The sequence below is a fragment of the Pleurodeles waltl genome, chromosome 4_1, assembly GCF_031143425.1.
Source record: "Pleurodeles waltl isolate 20211129_DDA chromosome 4_1, aPleWal1.hap1.20221129, whole genome shotgun sequence".
Taxonomy (NCBI): Eukaryota; Metazoa; Chordata; class Amphibia; order Caudata; family Salamandridae; genus Pleurodeles; species Pleurodeles waltl.
Window position 1 is genome coordinate 789,942,533 of NC_090442.1, and position 16,388 is coordinate 789,958,920.

Here is a 16,388-nt window from a genome sequence, read left to right on the forward strand (position 1 = left end):
TCTGTGTGCCCATTCCACAGTAAATAGCTTGGATGGGGCCCCGCCTAGCACCTCTTTGATTAGCCATTGTTCTAGCATTATTTCCATGCTTTGTTGTTGCATGTTTTCGGAACACCCCAAGAAGCGGATATTATTCCGGCGCGATCTGCTCTCGGCCTCTTCCGCCCGCCTCCATAGTGTCTTCAATTCCGCGTCCATGCGTTGAATCTGTTTTTGGTTGTCCAGAACCGTGGGAGATACCTCTGTTACCCCCTCTTACACCGTTTTGACTCTTTCCGCTAGCTTGCGTTGATCCACACGGAGTAAATTCAAATCTTGCAATACTGTGTCAATTCTGTTCTCCAGGGAAGTTTTAGTGTCCATTATTGCTTGAAGTACCCTCTCTAGTTGCGCCGATTGTGATGCAAGTGTACTCTCCAGTGATTGTAGGGTCGGGTTTGCTGGTTGGTCGGTGGATGCTGAGCCTTGCGTGGTTCTGTCTTGATTTTTGGCTGATTTCAGCTTGCCCGCCATTGTGTTCATTCCGTGGATAGTCTCAGTATGATATTTTGGCAGGTTCCCCCACTTTTCCTCCTTCCCTTTACCACCACTTTATCTGCTCCTTAGTCCCTCTTCACCGACTCAGGTTGTAATCCCCTTCAGTCCGGTCACGTGTCAGGTTTTAGTTGGACCTGGTGCGCAGGCCTGGCATCCTTGGTTATGTTCATATTTGCCTGCAGGGTATTGAGGGGGCAGCGGAATCCAACGGCCACTGATGCTGGGGATATTTGTCTGTACCAGACTGGTTGGGGACCATCTGTGCCGGTCTTTATTCCTCCTGTCTCTAGGTTCTTTCCCTTGGACCCTCCGCACTAGCCCCTGAACCTGTTGAGGCCAGTTCCAGGGGGTGCGCTCCTCTGGGCAAGCGCTGAATCGGGGGAGGGGGGGCAGATGGGAAGCGCAGGAGCAGCCTCATCGCCCCCGCCGTAGTCAATGGTCCACAGCAGCTATTCCTCCGCGCTCTGTCACGCGTTGTGCTCTGGCGGCATGTAGGAAGGCGAGATCCTGTGCAGTTGCCCCCGTTCCAACCAATCTGAGCTGCTCATTCAGGAGCAGCGCCTCTCCTGTACTTTGGGGGCCAAGAGGTGATTTGCATCTATTCAGCCTTGGCGCGCCCGGGTCTCCTAGGCCCCAGCGCCGGACGTGTTCCCTCCAGCAGATTTGCCCAGGGGCCCCTGGCTGTGAGGTCCAAGTATGCAATGTTGTACGGGCTTAAGGAGCCCTGCGGTGATCTCTCCGTTCGCGGACCTGCCCTGCGCACCCCATTCCTTCAGGCGCCGCCCGCAGCCACCTTGTTCCAATTAGCTGGGTGCTCCGCGCTCGCGTCCTCAGTCCGTGAGGTGGGCTCAGGATGGCAGCCCCCACCCCAGCGAGCGCACCTGGCCTGGAGCACCTCCCGGCCTCGTCCCGTCGTGCCGTACAAAGCCTAGCGATCTCGGGGGTCCCGCTGCGGCCCCCGGGCTCACAGTTCAATCTTGCAGTTTCGGCGCTCAGGAGCCCCGGGCAGCGCCTTCAGCGTCCTCAGGCTCAAAATGGCGGGCGCTCAGTCCTCCGATCCTCCGTCCGGGGGGAAGTTACTGGACGGGGGCCCCCATCTCGGCAGTGCTAGGCTCCCCTTTATCTGGCCGATCTATCTGAGGACGCTTCCTCGTCCCCTACGCCCCGGGGGCTTCCTGCAGGATATTTGTGGTGGGTCCAGGATGGAGCGCTCGCTCTAGCCATCCATCCCGGCCGCCATCTTGGCTCCTCCCTAACCTCTCATAAGTTAATGGTTTAAAACCAATTTCTCTCTCAATGTTAGTACTGAAACAACGACTTCCCAACCTTTCTCTCAAGAATGGTCATGGTTATAGTAATTTGAGAAATTTTTGGTGAAGAGCGTGGTCTCGTTTTATTTTCTTTATCTAGCTGTTCTTTCACGTAGGAAAGCATTGTGCTTCTTAGCAAGGCATTCTTTTCACTTTGTGCTTTCCTCAAGGCTTTAGTGCAATAGGGTTGCCAACACAAGTGGTACATTGCATCTCCAATGTTCACAGAAACATACACGTCCTTACGTGGGGACATTTTCTCAGAACATCAGCTGTTTTATTATAAAAACACTTCTCTGTCCCATGCACGCTAGAGGGAACATGGGAATGGTGTCTCTATAGACAACAGGCTTCCTTGCTCAGGTATGGGGGATGATGTCTTCTCTGGGGGGAATCCTGAAGGGCGGATTAGGACTTATCATACTGTGCTGTAACTTTTCTTGTCATCATTTTGCTTATATTATGTTTCATCATTTGAATGATTTCATGCCATTTTATCTAAGATGCAGCTGATTCAATAAATATTACTGAACCATTTTCTCCCTCTGTTTGTTTTTACGTGTGTAAGACTAATGTAACTGAGAGAAAAGGATGAGATCTGATTTATCACGATTTCCCTGAGAAGTCATCTTGTCATGTACCTGCTTGCCACAGATCATCCCTGCTCTTGGTCAGAGATGAGGTGCTGCTAGATGGCCGGAAACAAATTAGGCTGACAGCTGTCACGTGGTGTGGTATTGGACTCAGTTTCCCACAATTCAGATGATGCTGCCTCCCACATCCAACAGTCTCATTAGGATAATGAAAGACCACGCAACAATTCTAAGGATCATGAAACATCCCTGCTCCCCTACTTCCAGTGCCTTTGTGAATGATACTGCAGCAAGAGAAAGGGTCACGAAGATCTCTCTTTGTATAGTGTACCACATGTCCCCATCAACTGAGCAGATCCCATTGCAACCAGCACTCTACTGGAGGGTTGTATGACACAACCATGCATGCTGGAACCACGCATGCCTTAACTATGCAGTCAGAACTACAACCGCAGCTTTTCCAAGCATGCCTTTACCACACATGCTGTAGTAAAGGCATGTTTAGTAAAGGCATATGTCGAAACGGCATGCATGGTCGTGTCATACAACCCCCCTCTTAACCTAAAAAAGAACAAAAAGAACCCCATCCTTCCCACACACACACTGAGGCCTAAGATTACCCCCAGCCCTAATAAGTAAACTACCCAGACACCCCCACCCACCCTGAGCCCTAAAACCTTCATCCACCCCTAATAACTAAACTACCTCGACCCCTAACCACCCTAGGCACAGAAAAACTACCCCAACCCCCGCACCCTTGCCCCTAAAAACAAAACTACCCCGACACCCCTCACCCACCCTGAGCTCTAAAATCTTCCCCACCCCAATAACTAAAATACCCAGAAAGCACTTAAAAATACTACCCCAACCATCCCCACCCCGTCCCTAAAAAATAAACTACCTCAACACCCCCACCCGTTCTGAGCCTTAAAACCTTCCCCCACCCCTCATAAGTAAACTACTTTGACCCCCGAAGCCTAACAAAAAAAATCCCCAACCAACCCCACCTCATCCCTAAAAACCAAACTATGCAATACCCTCACCCACCCTCAGCCCTTAATCCACCCCATCCCTAAAAACATCCCCCCAACCCTGCCCCAGCCCCACTTATCTCACAGCGTCCTCTCCGGATCCACTAGACTGCTCTCAGCCTTTTCCTCTGCCTTAACCATGCATGAGTGGAGTTTGGCACATGCGTCGTCAAGGCAGAGAAAAAGGCAGTCACTGTTCAGGCAAGCATTGTTTCGCTTGTGTGGGAAACGTCCGGGTTGTTGACGACGCGTTGTTTAGGACTTTCACCTTACTGGAGTGGTATGTGCAAATGGAATACAAGAGAGCGTTTTGAATGTTTACCATTATCTATTTCCTTATGCAGAAATCATTTATTAGATGGTTGTTTTGTTCCGCTGTACACCTCATCCATCTCATCATAATTTATTTATCTCTTTTTTCTTGAATAGTGATGTCAAGAGATCCAGAGAAAACGGATATTTGGTGTGATCTGGTAAATACTGTGCCTATTATTTATGTTTTTATGGATTACATGAAACTGGTAATAATTTAACGATACCAGTCCCTAATACACATGCACAGAAGTCAAACCATAACCAAGTTAGTAAAAAATAAAATATGTTTTCTGCATCAGTATTACCCACAACCCCCATTTTTCAATACAGCAAAAACAACAATGGTTCCACTCAGAAACAGAGAACAGTTCATTAAGGCTTACCATAATTATTGTAAAACATGACTCTAAAAGAACACATTTCAAAAGATGTATTCAATACAAACAATGATCCTCATATTTAACAACGCTATTTAATAAGTGAATAAAGTGCAAAATCACGAATAGATTAACGCAATATATACTATTAAAGGAAAAAGGGCCATAACTTTGTTAGAATGATCTGCTCGCAAACATTCTATGAAGATATTTTTAAATTAATGAGTGCCGGTCATGACAGCCCTTCCTTAATTTCCTTTTCTGCAAATCCTCATATATTTTATTTAATGTTGGCCAAAAAATGGAAGAAGCATTGGCAAAGTCAATCACTCATACAATGCCAATGTCTTTTGGTCGCCGCGCTGGCATTTGCAAAGCCAAAAGCGTGAACCAAGCAACCTTAAAAGTCTATTTATTTATACTTTCATGATAGATGCTAAGCTGCATGATGCAACATGGTGTGATGGAACACAGCAGCCATCTGGAAAATATTAAAAAGTATGGCACACTTTAAACATTTGCGTAGGCACAGCCAAAAGCGACAGCTAGTATGGAGTGGGAGATAGGCAACAGGAAAGGGACAGTGCAGGAGGTGCACCAGGAGAAGGAAGAAAGTTGGGAGGATCGGAGAGAGATTCCAAGTAGGGGACTGTAATGGAGACACATGAGCGTGACTTCAAGCTGCTGCAGTGATTGGTGTTGGTCACTCAGAGGGAGGGTGCATGACAGGTGTGATACTGGGGAGGAAATGTTGGGAAAGAGCCAATGGAAGAGCGGGGCATTCCCTTTCATGGAGTGCTACAAGAGAAAAGATGCACCAAAAGAAGAGGACAGCTCAGCCAGTCAAAAGCGAGCGTACAGACGAATGCTCCAGTGGCAGAACAATCACAGGAATAGGACGGAGAGCCATCCGACAATGAACAGGGAACTGAGATACACAAAACAGTCATTTAATTATGAGCAAAGGGCTGACCAAAAGCCACCTCTACATGCCATTGTATGCACTGCTGTCTGTGACAGTGGTAGCAAAACTGAAAATGAAGGAAACCACGCGTGTTCGCCTGCTGCATGACACTCAGTTTTGGAGCACCCTTACCAGAGAAACTGGACAGTATTTTGACATGCAATACAGGAAAGTGTATGATATGGTCACAGTTTTAGCGTACTCGTCCTTGTAACTCAGAAAGGAAAAGTGCAGAGCACCGGTTCTATCTAAGTCTATGAGGGCAATATAGAGTGCCTACCTTACAGATATCACCAAATGATCACCTGTGGGAAACGTCCTTAACCACCCGTTGTAAACAACGCGGACATTTCCAACGCAAGTATAACCACGCTTGCCAGGAACAAAGCATGGCTTTTTCCGTGCCTTAACCACACATGTGCTAAACTACACCTATGCGTGGTTAAGGCACAGAAAAAGCCATTCGTTGTTCAGGAGAGGACATGGAGGACACAATGAGGTAAGTGGGGCTAGGGCAGTGGTGAGGGGTGGCTTAAGGGATGGGATTTGGATTGGGGTGGGCTATTTTTTTAAGGAGAGGGGTGGGGGGCTTTGGGTATTTTTGTTTTTGGCTTAGGGTTGGGGGATTGGGCTTTTCTTTTTTAGGGGCGGAAGTGAGGGAGGTTGGGTATTTTTTTTATTTAGGGCTTGCTGTGGGGTAGTTTATTTTTAAAGGGTTGGCGGAAGGTTTACGGAGGGGCAGTAGGAGAGAAGAGGAGGAAGGATCGGGACAGGACGCTGTGTGGTAAGTGGGGTTGGGGAAGGGTCAGTGGGTAGGTTTTAGCGGTTGGGTGGATTTATGGCTTAGGGTGGGTGGGGGTGTTGGGTAGTTTAGTTTGCAGGGGTAGGGAGGTCTGGGTAGGTTTTTTTTAGGGCTCAGGGCGGGTGGGAGTGTCTGGGTAGTTTAGTTTTATGGGGCAGGGTAGGGGGTCTGTGTAGTTTTTCTTTAGGGTTCTGGGTGAGTGGGGGGGTCAGGGTACCTTAGGTTTTAGGGGCGGGGTGGGGGGTTGGGATAGATTTTTTAGAGCTCATAGTGGGTGGGGGGGTCGGGGTAGTTTATGTATTAGGAGTGGAGCTAGTTTTGGGCCTCAGGGCAGGTGGTGGGTTGCATTAAAGAACCACACATGCTGTTTCGCATGCCGTTTCCGCACATGCCTTTACTAAGCTTTTACAATGAAATTGATTGTATAGGTAGCGTGGTAAAGGCATGTGTGGAAACAACGCGGTCATGGTTCCGACCTCGTTGTTAAGGCATGTGTTGTTCCGGTATGGATGGTTCCATCATACAACCATCACCTGTCAGCCACGCTTGATGTTGCACGTATGCGTAATGTGCATCTAGGAACGTCCCCTATCTGCTCTGAGACACTCTGTTTCAGAGAAATACCATGCATCCTTTATAAAAGGAGGACGTCTACAGATGCCTTAATGACGAACAACACTCAGTAGTGGTGTGGGGCATGCTCAGGACCACAGAGGGTTGTGTTTCACACCACTCTTAAAGAGAAATACTTTAAAAAATATACCTGTTAAGACCTTCACTCGAGGAACCCCCACCAGGTGCATCAGCCTCATCCAATAAAGCAATCAGCTCTCAGCCCCATTACAAAGAACATTGACCACAAATACTCAAAAGAGATGAAGCAAGTATCATTGTTCTCAGAGAAAGTATGTAATAGATAAGTCTAAATGCTATTCACTATTGTAAGTAAACAGGAAAGGCACAATGCAGTACAAGATTGTTAAGAATAATAAAATTGTTATTGCCGAAAACACAGTAATTGGGGTGTCAAGTAATGTATATATGAAGATAGTGCTTTAGTGGCTTTAATAAGAAAGCATCATTACAAATAAGAAATAGGCAGAAAAAGTAAATAGCTAGAAAAAATCCCATAACACTGCAACACGGCAGCATTTATACATCAGATCTTTTGTAGCAGATACAATGAATTCTATATTCAGGTATAGTTTCTGTGCCCTCTCCAGTTGTGTAGAAGTGACATCACATAACCTCTTAACCCTGGCTACATCATTTAAAGTGGTATGTACAAATGTTGACCTCCAATGACCCTCTATTGAAGGCTTGATTGTTTACTTAGACATTAAAGATAAGTATGTTTTCACCGATAAAGGGAAATAAATCACCAGATATTCAATTTAGACACAGCTAAAGCGATCATGCATGCACGGACATACATACACTCATTAAGAAGCAATTCACAATATTTGTAAGGCAAACAGTATTATAGGGATTGACAATTTCATCGCTAGATATGCCCCTGTATGATGCCGCTGCTCAGCTCTCTGTTTAATCCATTTACCACCTTTACTAAGTAAGAAAACTTTAGGTTAGCCATTGACATATTTATATTTATATTTCATGTGCCACATTAGCGTAGTGAAACTACTGAAATGTATTCCAGGACAATCTGTCTCCAGAAGTTGCTATGTTAAAGTTTCGATGCAATTATTTCCACAAGCATAACAATTGTGTTGGATTCTCACAAGGCACCAAACAAATTATAGAAGGCCATGCTTGAGCAAATCCACCATTTTAGCCTCTCTGTGGTATCACAGATGGGAACAACCATGTGAACTTCAGCCAATCTGCCAGGCTGTACTTACTCTCCATTGGAACACAAGCATCACAAGATGGATTTGGCATCATCAGTGGGATACGGGTTAAGACTCTAGGAGGAGCGTTGCCAGGACCCAAAATGGGCACACACATTGCAACAGTGCCCTTCTGTAAAAGCCAACAGAGGCTAAAAGCTATGAAATGGAATCTTAGTAGATGAGATGATCAAAAAGTTCTCGAACATTTCAATTTTCCGTTGCCTCTGCAGCCGCGGCTGCATCATTTCCATCATTACTTCAAAATCCCTCATTCTAAATTTATTGGGAATTCAAATCTGGTATTTTTACACCCTGCATTACCAACACCTTGGGGATCTCTACAAAACTATGTAAACCACCATAATATTATAACATCCCTACGCAATATGGAAATCGGAAATCAACTTTACTGCAAAGAAATCCAGTAATCCTGGCCCTTTTTCAGTGACAAATTCAACCATGTTTGACGTGCTGAAATGACTCATCGAAAAACCGGATGCAGTGATACAGCACATCTCAATTCAAATCCAGTGCTTATGGGCCTGATTTAGATACGGGCAGATGGGTTACTCCGTCACAACAGTGATGGATATCCCGTCTTCTTAAATCTATGGGATTTAGATTTCAGCGGACGGGATTTCCGTCACCGTGGTGACATAGTAACCCATCTGACAATATCTAAATCAGTATCAACAAAGGGAGGGATCGGGAGAATTTTGTTTTGAAATATCTAAATCAGGCCCTATATCGGGGTTTCACCTCCATTTGGGATGTGAGCTGAATGAGTTTTTGAAACTGTGGTTTCCTTTTGCAGACATGAGTGTGACACAACCATGAAAAAAGATATCAAACCTCCATAGTTAAATACCTGATTAAAAAGTGCTTCAATATGGTGCAGTAAATCTTAAGGGACTGTAATATACTTTAAACAATTTGATTCCCTTTGCTTTTTTAGATATATAGGACCTACAGTCTTCATGGAATAACGTTTCCTGCCGACTCAGTGATACTATTTGACAAGATTAAATATTCTCAGAGGATAAAAAGAAATATCTTATCCCATTGGGTCACACATATTAGAAACCTTACTTTTCAGACTACCCCTTGTAGGAGGCTGGCCTGGCTTATAGTGGGTACCTTGTGGTACTTACACCTTGTGCCAGGTCCAGTTATCCCTTATTAGTGGAATAGAGGTGTTTCTAGCAGCTTAGGCTGTTAGAGGTAGCTATGGCAAAGCAGTTTAGGCTGAACTAGGAGACATGCAAAGCTCCTACCATACCACTTATATCATATAGCACAATATCATAAGAAAACACAATACTTAGAGTTACTAAAAATAAAGGTACTTTATTTTAGTGACATTATGCCAAAAGTATCTCAGAGGATACCCTCACTTAGGAGGTAAGTAATATACACAAATTATATGTACACAAACCCAAAACAGGTAAGTAACAGTAAGAAAAGTAGTGCAAACAATGTAGAATCACAATAGGATGCAATAGGTAGACATAGGCCTAAGGGCAACACAAACCATGTACTCCAAAAGTGGAATACGAATCACAAATGGACCCCAGGCCTATGGGAGGTTGTAGAGGGTTGTTGGGACTGTGAGAAAACAATAAGGGTGTCCAAAATACCCCACCCCAAGACCCTGAAAGTAGGAGTAAAGTTACCGTACTACCCCAGAAAGACAGTATAGTTGTGATAGGGGATTCTGCAAGAACCACAAATGCTACCAAAGCACTGAAGACGGATTCCTGGACCTGAGGACCTGTAAAGGAAGGAGGCCAAGTCCAAGAGTCACGCAAGTGTCCAGGGGGGGCAGGAGCCCACTAAACCCCGGATGAAGGTGCCAAAGGGCTGCCTCCGGTGGAAGAAGCCGAAGAATCTGCAACAACGGATGGTGCCAGGAACTTCCCCTTTGGTGAGAAGATGTTCACGGCCTGCTGGAGGTTGCAGAAGTGTTTCCACGCGGAAATACCGCAAACAAGCCTTGCTAGCTGCAAGAGTCGTAGTTGAGGATTTTGGGTGCTGCTAGGGCCCAGGAAAGACCAGGATGTTGCCGCTTGAAGGAGGAGACAGAGGGGGCACTCAGCAACTCAGAGAGCCCCCACAGAAGCAGGCAACACCCGCAGAAGTACCGGAACAGGCACTTAGAAGACCTGAGGACAGTGGTTGACTCAGAGTCATAAAGGAGGGTCCCACGATGTCGGAGACCAACTCAGAGAGTTGAGCAATGCAGGACAGAGTGCTGGGGACTCAGGCTAGGCTGTGCACAAAGGAAGTCCTGGAAAAGTGCACACAAGCCGGAGTAGCTGCAAATCACACAGTACACAGGTTTGCTGTCTGGCGTGGGGAGGGAAGGACTTACCTTCACCAATTTGGACAGAAGGGCCACTGGACTGTGGGAGACACTTGGACCCAGCTCCTGTGTTCCAGGGACCACGCTCGTCAGGATGAGAGGAGACCCAGAGGACAGGTGATGCAGAAGTTTGGTGCCTGCGTTGGCAGGGGGAAGATTCCGTCGACCCACAGGAGATTTCTTCTTGGCTTCCAGTGCAGGGTGAAGGCAGACAGCCCTCAGAGCATGCACCACCAGGAAACAATCATGAAAGCATGTAGGATGAGGCGCTACAATGTTGCTGGTAGTCATCTTTCTACTTTGTTGCAGTTTTGCAGGTGTCCTGGAGCAGTCAGGTCGATCCTTGGCAGAAGTCGAAGAGGGAAGTGCAGAGGAACTCTGGTGAGCTCTTGCATTCGTTTTCTGAGGAATAGCCCAGAGGAGAGACCCTAAATAGCCAGAAAAGGAGATTTGGCTACTGAGAAAGGAGGCTTGGCCACTGAAAGAGGTAAGCACCTATCAGGAGGGGTCTCTGACGTCACCTGCTCGCACTGGCCACTCAGAGCTGTCCATTGTGCCCCAACACCTCTGAATCCAAGATGGCAAAGGTCTGGAACACACTGGAGGAGCTCTGGGCACCTCCCCTGGGAGGTGCAGGTCAGGGGAGTGGTCACTCCCCTTTCCTTTGTCCAGTTGTGCGCCAAAGCAGGGCTGGGGGATCCATGCACCGGTGTAGACTCGCTTATGCAGAGATGGGCACCATCTGTGCCCATCAAAGCATTTCCGGAGGCTGGGGTAGGCTGCTCCTCCCCAGCCCTTCACACATATTTCCAAAGGGAGAGGGTGTAACACCCTCTCACAGAGGAATTCCTTTTTTCTGCCTTCCTGGGACTGGGCTGCCCAGACCCCAGGGGGGCAGAAACCTGTCTGAGGGGTTGGCAGCAGCAGCAGCTGCAGTGGAGACCCCGGAAAGGCAGTTTGGCAGTACCCGGGTTCTGTGCTAGAGACCCGGGGATGCATGGAATTCCATGATCCTAGACATGTTACATGGCCATGTTCGGAGTTACCATTGTGACGCTACATATAGGTAGTGACCTATATGTAGTGCACGCGTGTAATGGTGTTCCTGCACTCACAAAGTCCGGGGAATTTGCCCTGAACAATGTGGGGGCACCTTGGCTAGTGCCAGGGTGCCCACACACTAAGTAACTTGGCACCTAACCTTCACCAAGTGAGGGTTAGACATATAGGTGACTTATAAGTTACTTATGTGCAGTGAAAAATGGCTGTGAAATTACGTGGACGTTATTTCACTCAGGCTGCAGTGGCAGTCCTGTGTAAGAATTGTCTGAGCTCCCTATGGGTGGCAAAAGAAATGCCGCAGCCCACAGGGATCTCCTGGAACCCCAATACCCTGGGTACCTAGGTACCATATACAAGGGCTTTATAAGGGTGTTCCAGTGTGCCAATGAGAATTGGTTTAAAGATAGTCACTAGCCTGTAGTGACAATTGTGAAAAGCAGAGAGATCATAAACACAGGGATTCTGATTAGCAGAGCCTCAGTGATACAGTTAGGCACCACACAGGGAACACATACAGGGCATACATTATGAGCACTGGGGTCCTGCCTGGCACGATCCCAGTGACACAAGGGCAAAAACAAACATACATACAGTGAAAATGGGGGCAACATGCCAGGCAAGATGGTACTTTCCTATACCCCTTCATTGATTTCTTAAATACTTATATGCATAAGTCATGTTGTATAAGTTGTTTTTAGGAATTGTAAAAATCAATAAAGACTTCATGGTGGAGAATTTTTTTTTTACAGTGTCCAAGAGCCCTGTGTGTCACAACCATATCCAGCTATTTAACAGTATCATATTGTGCTACAGGAAACGCTTTACATTATTGTAATGCAGACTTGAGCTTTTTTATTAATGTTGCCCAAAAATAAAAATAAAACACAACACTAACGAACACACAAGCTACATTTTAATTTAGTTATTTACTTGTGAAGTTTAATAAAGTGCTTTAGGACACTTTGCGATTACTTTGGAGTGTAGGAAACAAGATCAGTAACAATTAGAACAGCATATGAGGTTGATCTAGATGAGGGTAATTAGATAAATGGAGGAGTACGATACATATTTGGTATTCTTAACTTGCTAACTTTAATGAATGAGCTTAGATCAGTGGTTCCCGACCTTTTGACTTCTGTGGACCGCTACTTTACCATTACTGGAAGGTGGGGACCCCCAATGAATCATTATTCGAATCTCAGGACCACCCCCACTCAGTCATTACTGAAAGCAGGGGATCGAATTGGTTAATATTGTTTAAGTTTCTAAGCAGTCGTGGACCCCCTTTAGGAGACTTTGCTGAGCCCCAGGGGTCCCTGGACTACAGGTTGGGAACCACAGGCTTACGTTAAGCCATCTTTAAAGGTTCCGTTTTCAAAAGTATTTGTGTTTATTAATTAGGAGGTTAGATTCTTCCCTAATAGAGGAATTAATCCCCCCCGGAGTGTGAGTATACACTGGTTCTCATTCAGCATCCCAGCCCCTCAACCCACAGTTGAGGAGTTAAGATGCTAAATGAGGCTGATCAAATAATCTAGTAAAAAAAGCTGCTGTAAACTCCTTTATTGCATAGTTGCAAAGTATTGTTGGGTTGTTTTAACAGAGCACTATGAGCTTCAATTTTCTGTTGCCTCTGCAGCCGCGGCTCCTCTGCAATAGCAGAGAAGCGTCATCCCACTGGCTAAGAACCAGCAGCTGAAAAATGAAGCAATATTTAATTAGCCAGTGTGTGCAGGAAGGAGTGGAACTGGGCCATGGGAGGGAGGAGGAGGAGTGGAGTGAAGTGCACTTAAGTGAGCAGACGGCCGGCCAAACTGACTTGCGCACTTAGGTTTCTCCACCCCAGCTGTATTTGACAGCCTGGTTGGAGAAAAAGCACAGACTCCCTGTCGTCAGCAAGCGGTAAACCAGCCTGCTCAGGCCAATCCCCACACTGCTCTCATGCTTGGTAATAGCATGAGAGTAGTGAAGGGATTGCACAGGGAGTCTCTGAACCTGTCCCGTGGACTGCTGGGATCAGAAAGCAGAGGAGCGTGAGGCAGCCGGCAGCACCAGTTAAGTAATTTTTATTTATTTATTATTAAAAACCCTGTGGCTCTCCAACGCGTGCTCTCCCCGTATCTCCTCCAACTGCCCCACTACTTTTAAATTGTGTCGCCCACCACTGTGCCTCTGTATTAAGAATCTCTGATATATTGCATATTGAAAACTGAAGAAGTTATCGGGCCTGATTCACAAAGGACCTCTGCACTCGTGGCAGAGGCCCTGCAGTCATGGGGGAGTCTCTGCACTCTGGTGGAATTTCATTCTCATTGTGGAAATGTCATCCCGAGGGCGGAAGCTCCTGCGTGATTGTGGTACCTCCGCCACAAGTGCAGAGGACCTTTGTGAATCAGTTAAAGAAAGTCTAACCCCCCCACTCCTCGATGGCCAGGATGTCTGCTTATGATTTGGCACCAAGTAAGTATCAGCTACTTCACAGATCATAGTACTAATTAGGTTTAGGAGATGTGTGCTCATTTGTGTACTACAGGACCTGTTGCATCTGCTTCTCACTATATTAACACGCACCGAGCGGAATCAGAATCTGACCAGCATCAGCATTTTGGGACAAACCTTACCATGTTGGTTCTTTTCTATACCTAGAAAACTAACCATTTGATAATACAAACACATGCATGAAAACTGTGAAGAAATATTGCTATTCAGTTTTCTACTAATTCCACTGTGGCTAACCTGCATTAATCTTAATAATTGTAACAAATGTGTTTTTATTTTGTACATTCAACAATTGTTTTCTTCATTCTGCTAACATTTTCCTATTTCTTTTCCGCATATGATCCTTCGAAAATCCAGACGCTTCTGGCTGCTCAGTTACGTGACGCGCTCACCACTTCTCCGGATGTTGCCTCAGGAGAACATAGCTCCAGTCAGCTTGCGATAACTGCAGAATCCACTGACGGGCAAATCCTGTTTAATGATTGCAGAAACCTGAAGTGGGTGGACTGGAACGGGAAGATTCCTGATGGGGCTGTGTCAATTCAAAATGAGACGTTCGCTCGTAAAGACTATGTTAGTTTAGGTGTCACTATAGGCTACTACACTCCAAGTAAAGGCCCTTATTGTTTCTATTCCATGTCTGATAAGGAACACCAGACCCCCGTCTTTAAAATATTGGTAAATGAGAGTAATTTTGAGCGGTTAGAATGGAAAGCAGACTCTTGGGGTTCTGTTCCTAATAATGCTATCAGATGCAATCCTGCAGTCGATACTTTTGTCGGGAGGAATGAGTATGGTTTAGGAAAAGTTGTCTCAAAATTTAAGGCATTTTTCCTACCCTGTGATGGAAAAGAATACTGTTATAAATTGTATGAGGTTCTCACTGTCTGTAGGGATTACAACACTGAAAGCATATCAAATGTGCAATACGAGATGAAGAAGGGTACAGTTGAATATCAGCCATTTACAATCTTGGATGAATCCATTATGGAAAACAGGAGTGGCCAGGAAGTGAAGAGAACAGCCACGTTCCAAAAGGAGATCACCTACCATCACCACTGGGATACCGACCGTGGTGTTAAAGCTGGGGTGTCCTTACATCTCAGGGCACAATTTCCACTCAAAACAGCCAGTGAAAAGAGAGACATCATATTTGATGAGTCGTTTCAAGGGTTAGAGAGGTTGAGCCTGAAGACAACACAAGCAAAAATGTTTGATGAAAAAATAGAGGTATCCGTCCCACCCAATCATGTGTGTGAGTTGGTCTTACAGGCAAGGAAAATTACTGCAAGCATTCCCTATCATGCAACGCTGTGTCGCACCTACCTTGATGGGGAAATACGCAGCACCACTATCCAAGGGGTGTACACTGCCACTGGGTATGATGGAGTTGAGATTCTGGTTAAAGCTTGCCACCTCATTTCTGAATGACAACATAGTCCCGTCATGAGCAGTCAAGACTGCGTATTCAGAGTAGCTAGGTGTTTGAAATGACCTTTGATTGGTCCACTCGCTCTCTAGACACGATACAATTTCTAATTAAAACTGCTAAGCCAAGAAAGCATCAGTCATTCAATGCAGGAGTCTTAACACCTCCCTTCTGTGCTAAAAGGGTGCTTGTGAAAGGCCAGAGCCAAAGGCTGTCTTGTTATTGGCAGACCCCGTGCATGATTAACTCGAGGCATAACAGATTCATAAGAATTTGAGGAGAAATCGAAAGACTGCAAAATCACTATCTGACACATGACCTCCAAATGCTTCCTTTCTCAATAATATACAGTTGTAGCCAGGTTCCAGTATACCCATTTTGTGCCCTCTCCCAAGTTGACAATTATTCCAGGCTTGCGTGACAACCCTTTCACTCATATGCATATGGGATAGAATAACAATAACAATACAAAGCATTTTTTATTTAGAACATGTCACATCACAGCACCTGCACTGAGGATCACCAAACAGAGTAGCATACAATGTTTATGATGTTCTTAGACTTGTGCTTCATAGTCATGGTAATGAGGTAATTCCTAGATGAGGCAGTGAGGGTACTGCGAGCACTGCAGAAGGATGTAATGTCACAGCTCCAAAATAAAAATAATATTTGTACACATATGCGTTACTGCGTTTTTTATACCCTGCTATAACCACCCCTTTGGATGCTTGTAGATTGTAACGTTTCTGTTTTCATTGCGGTGTTGCTGCTCTGGTCTGCAGGAATCTTAGAGATATGTAATAACCAAATTGCTGCCAATGTCCATCATTACCTCAAAATCCCTCATTCTAAATTTATTGGGAATACGAATCTGCTTTTTTTACGCCCTGCATTACCAACGCCGTAGGGATCTGTACAAAAACTATGTAAACCACCATAATATTATAACATCCCTACGCAATATAGAAATCGGAAATCAATTTTACTGCAAAAAAATCCAGTAATCTGGGCCCTTTTCCAGTGACAAATTCAACCATGTTTGACGTGCTGAAATGACTCATCCAAAAACTGGATGCAGTGATACAGCACATCTCAATACAAATCCAGCACTGTTACTGATTATGAGCCTGATTTAGAAACGGACAGTTGGGTTACTCCGTCACAACAGTGATGGATATCCGGTCTGCTTAAATCTGTGGGATTTAGATTTCAGGGGACAGGATTTCCGTCACTGTTGTGACGTAGTAACCCATC

General features: G+C 45.6%; 1 protein-coding gene across 1 annotated transcript in view; it reads left to right on the top strand.

The window, feature by feature from the left end:
* The window catches only part of LOC138288586 (natterin-3-like), a 90,104-nt gene extending 74,274 nt beyond the window's left edge, over positions 1 to 15,830 (top strand). Inside the window, exons 3-4 of the mRNA XM_069230087.1 lie at positions 3,901 to 3,944; positions 14,063 to 15,830. Of these exons, the coding sequence (XP_069086188.1) occupies positions 3,901 to 3,944; positions 14,063 to 15,136 (1,118 nt within the window). The 3' untranslated portion in view covers positions 15,137 to 15,830. The remainder of the gene's footprint in view (positions 1 to 3,900; positions 3,945 to 14,062) is intronic.
* Positions 15,831 to 16,388: the final 558 nt, after the last annotated feature.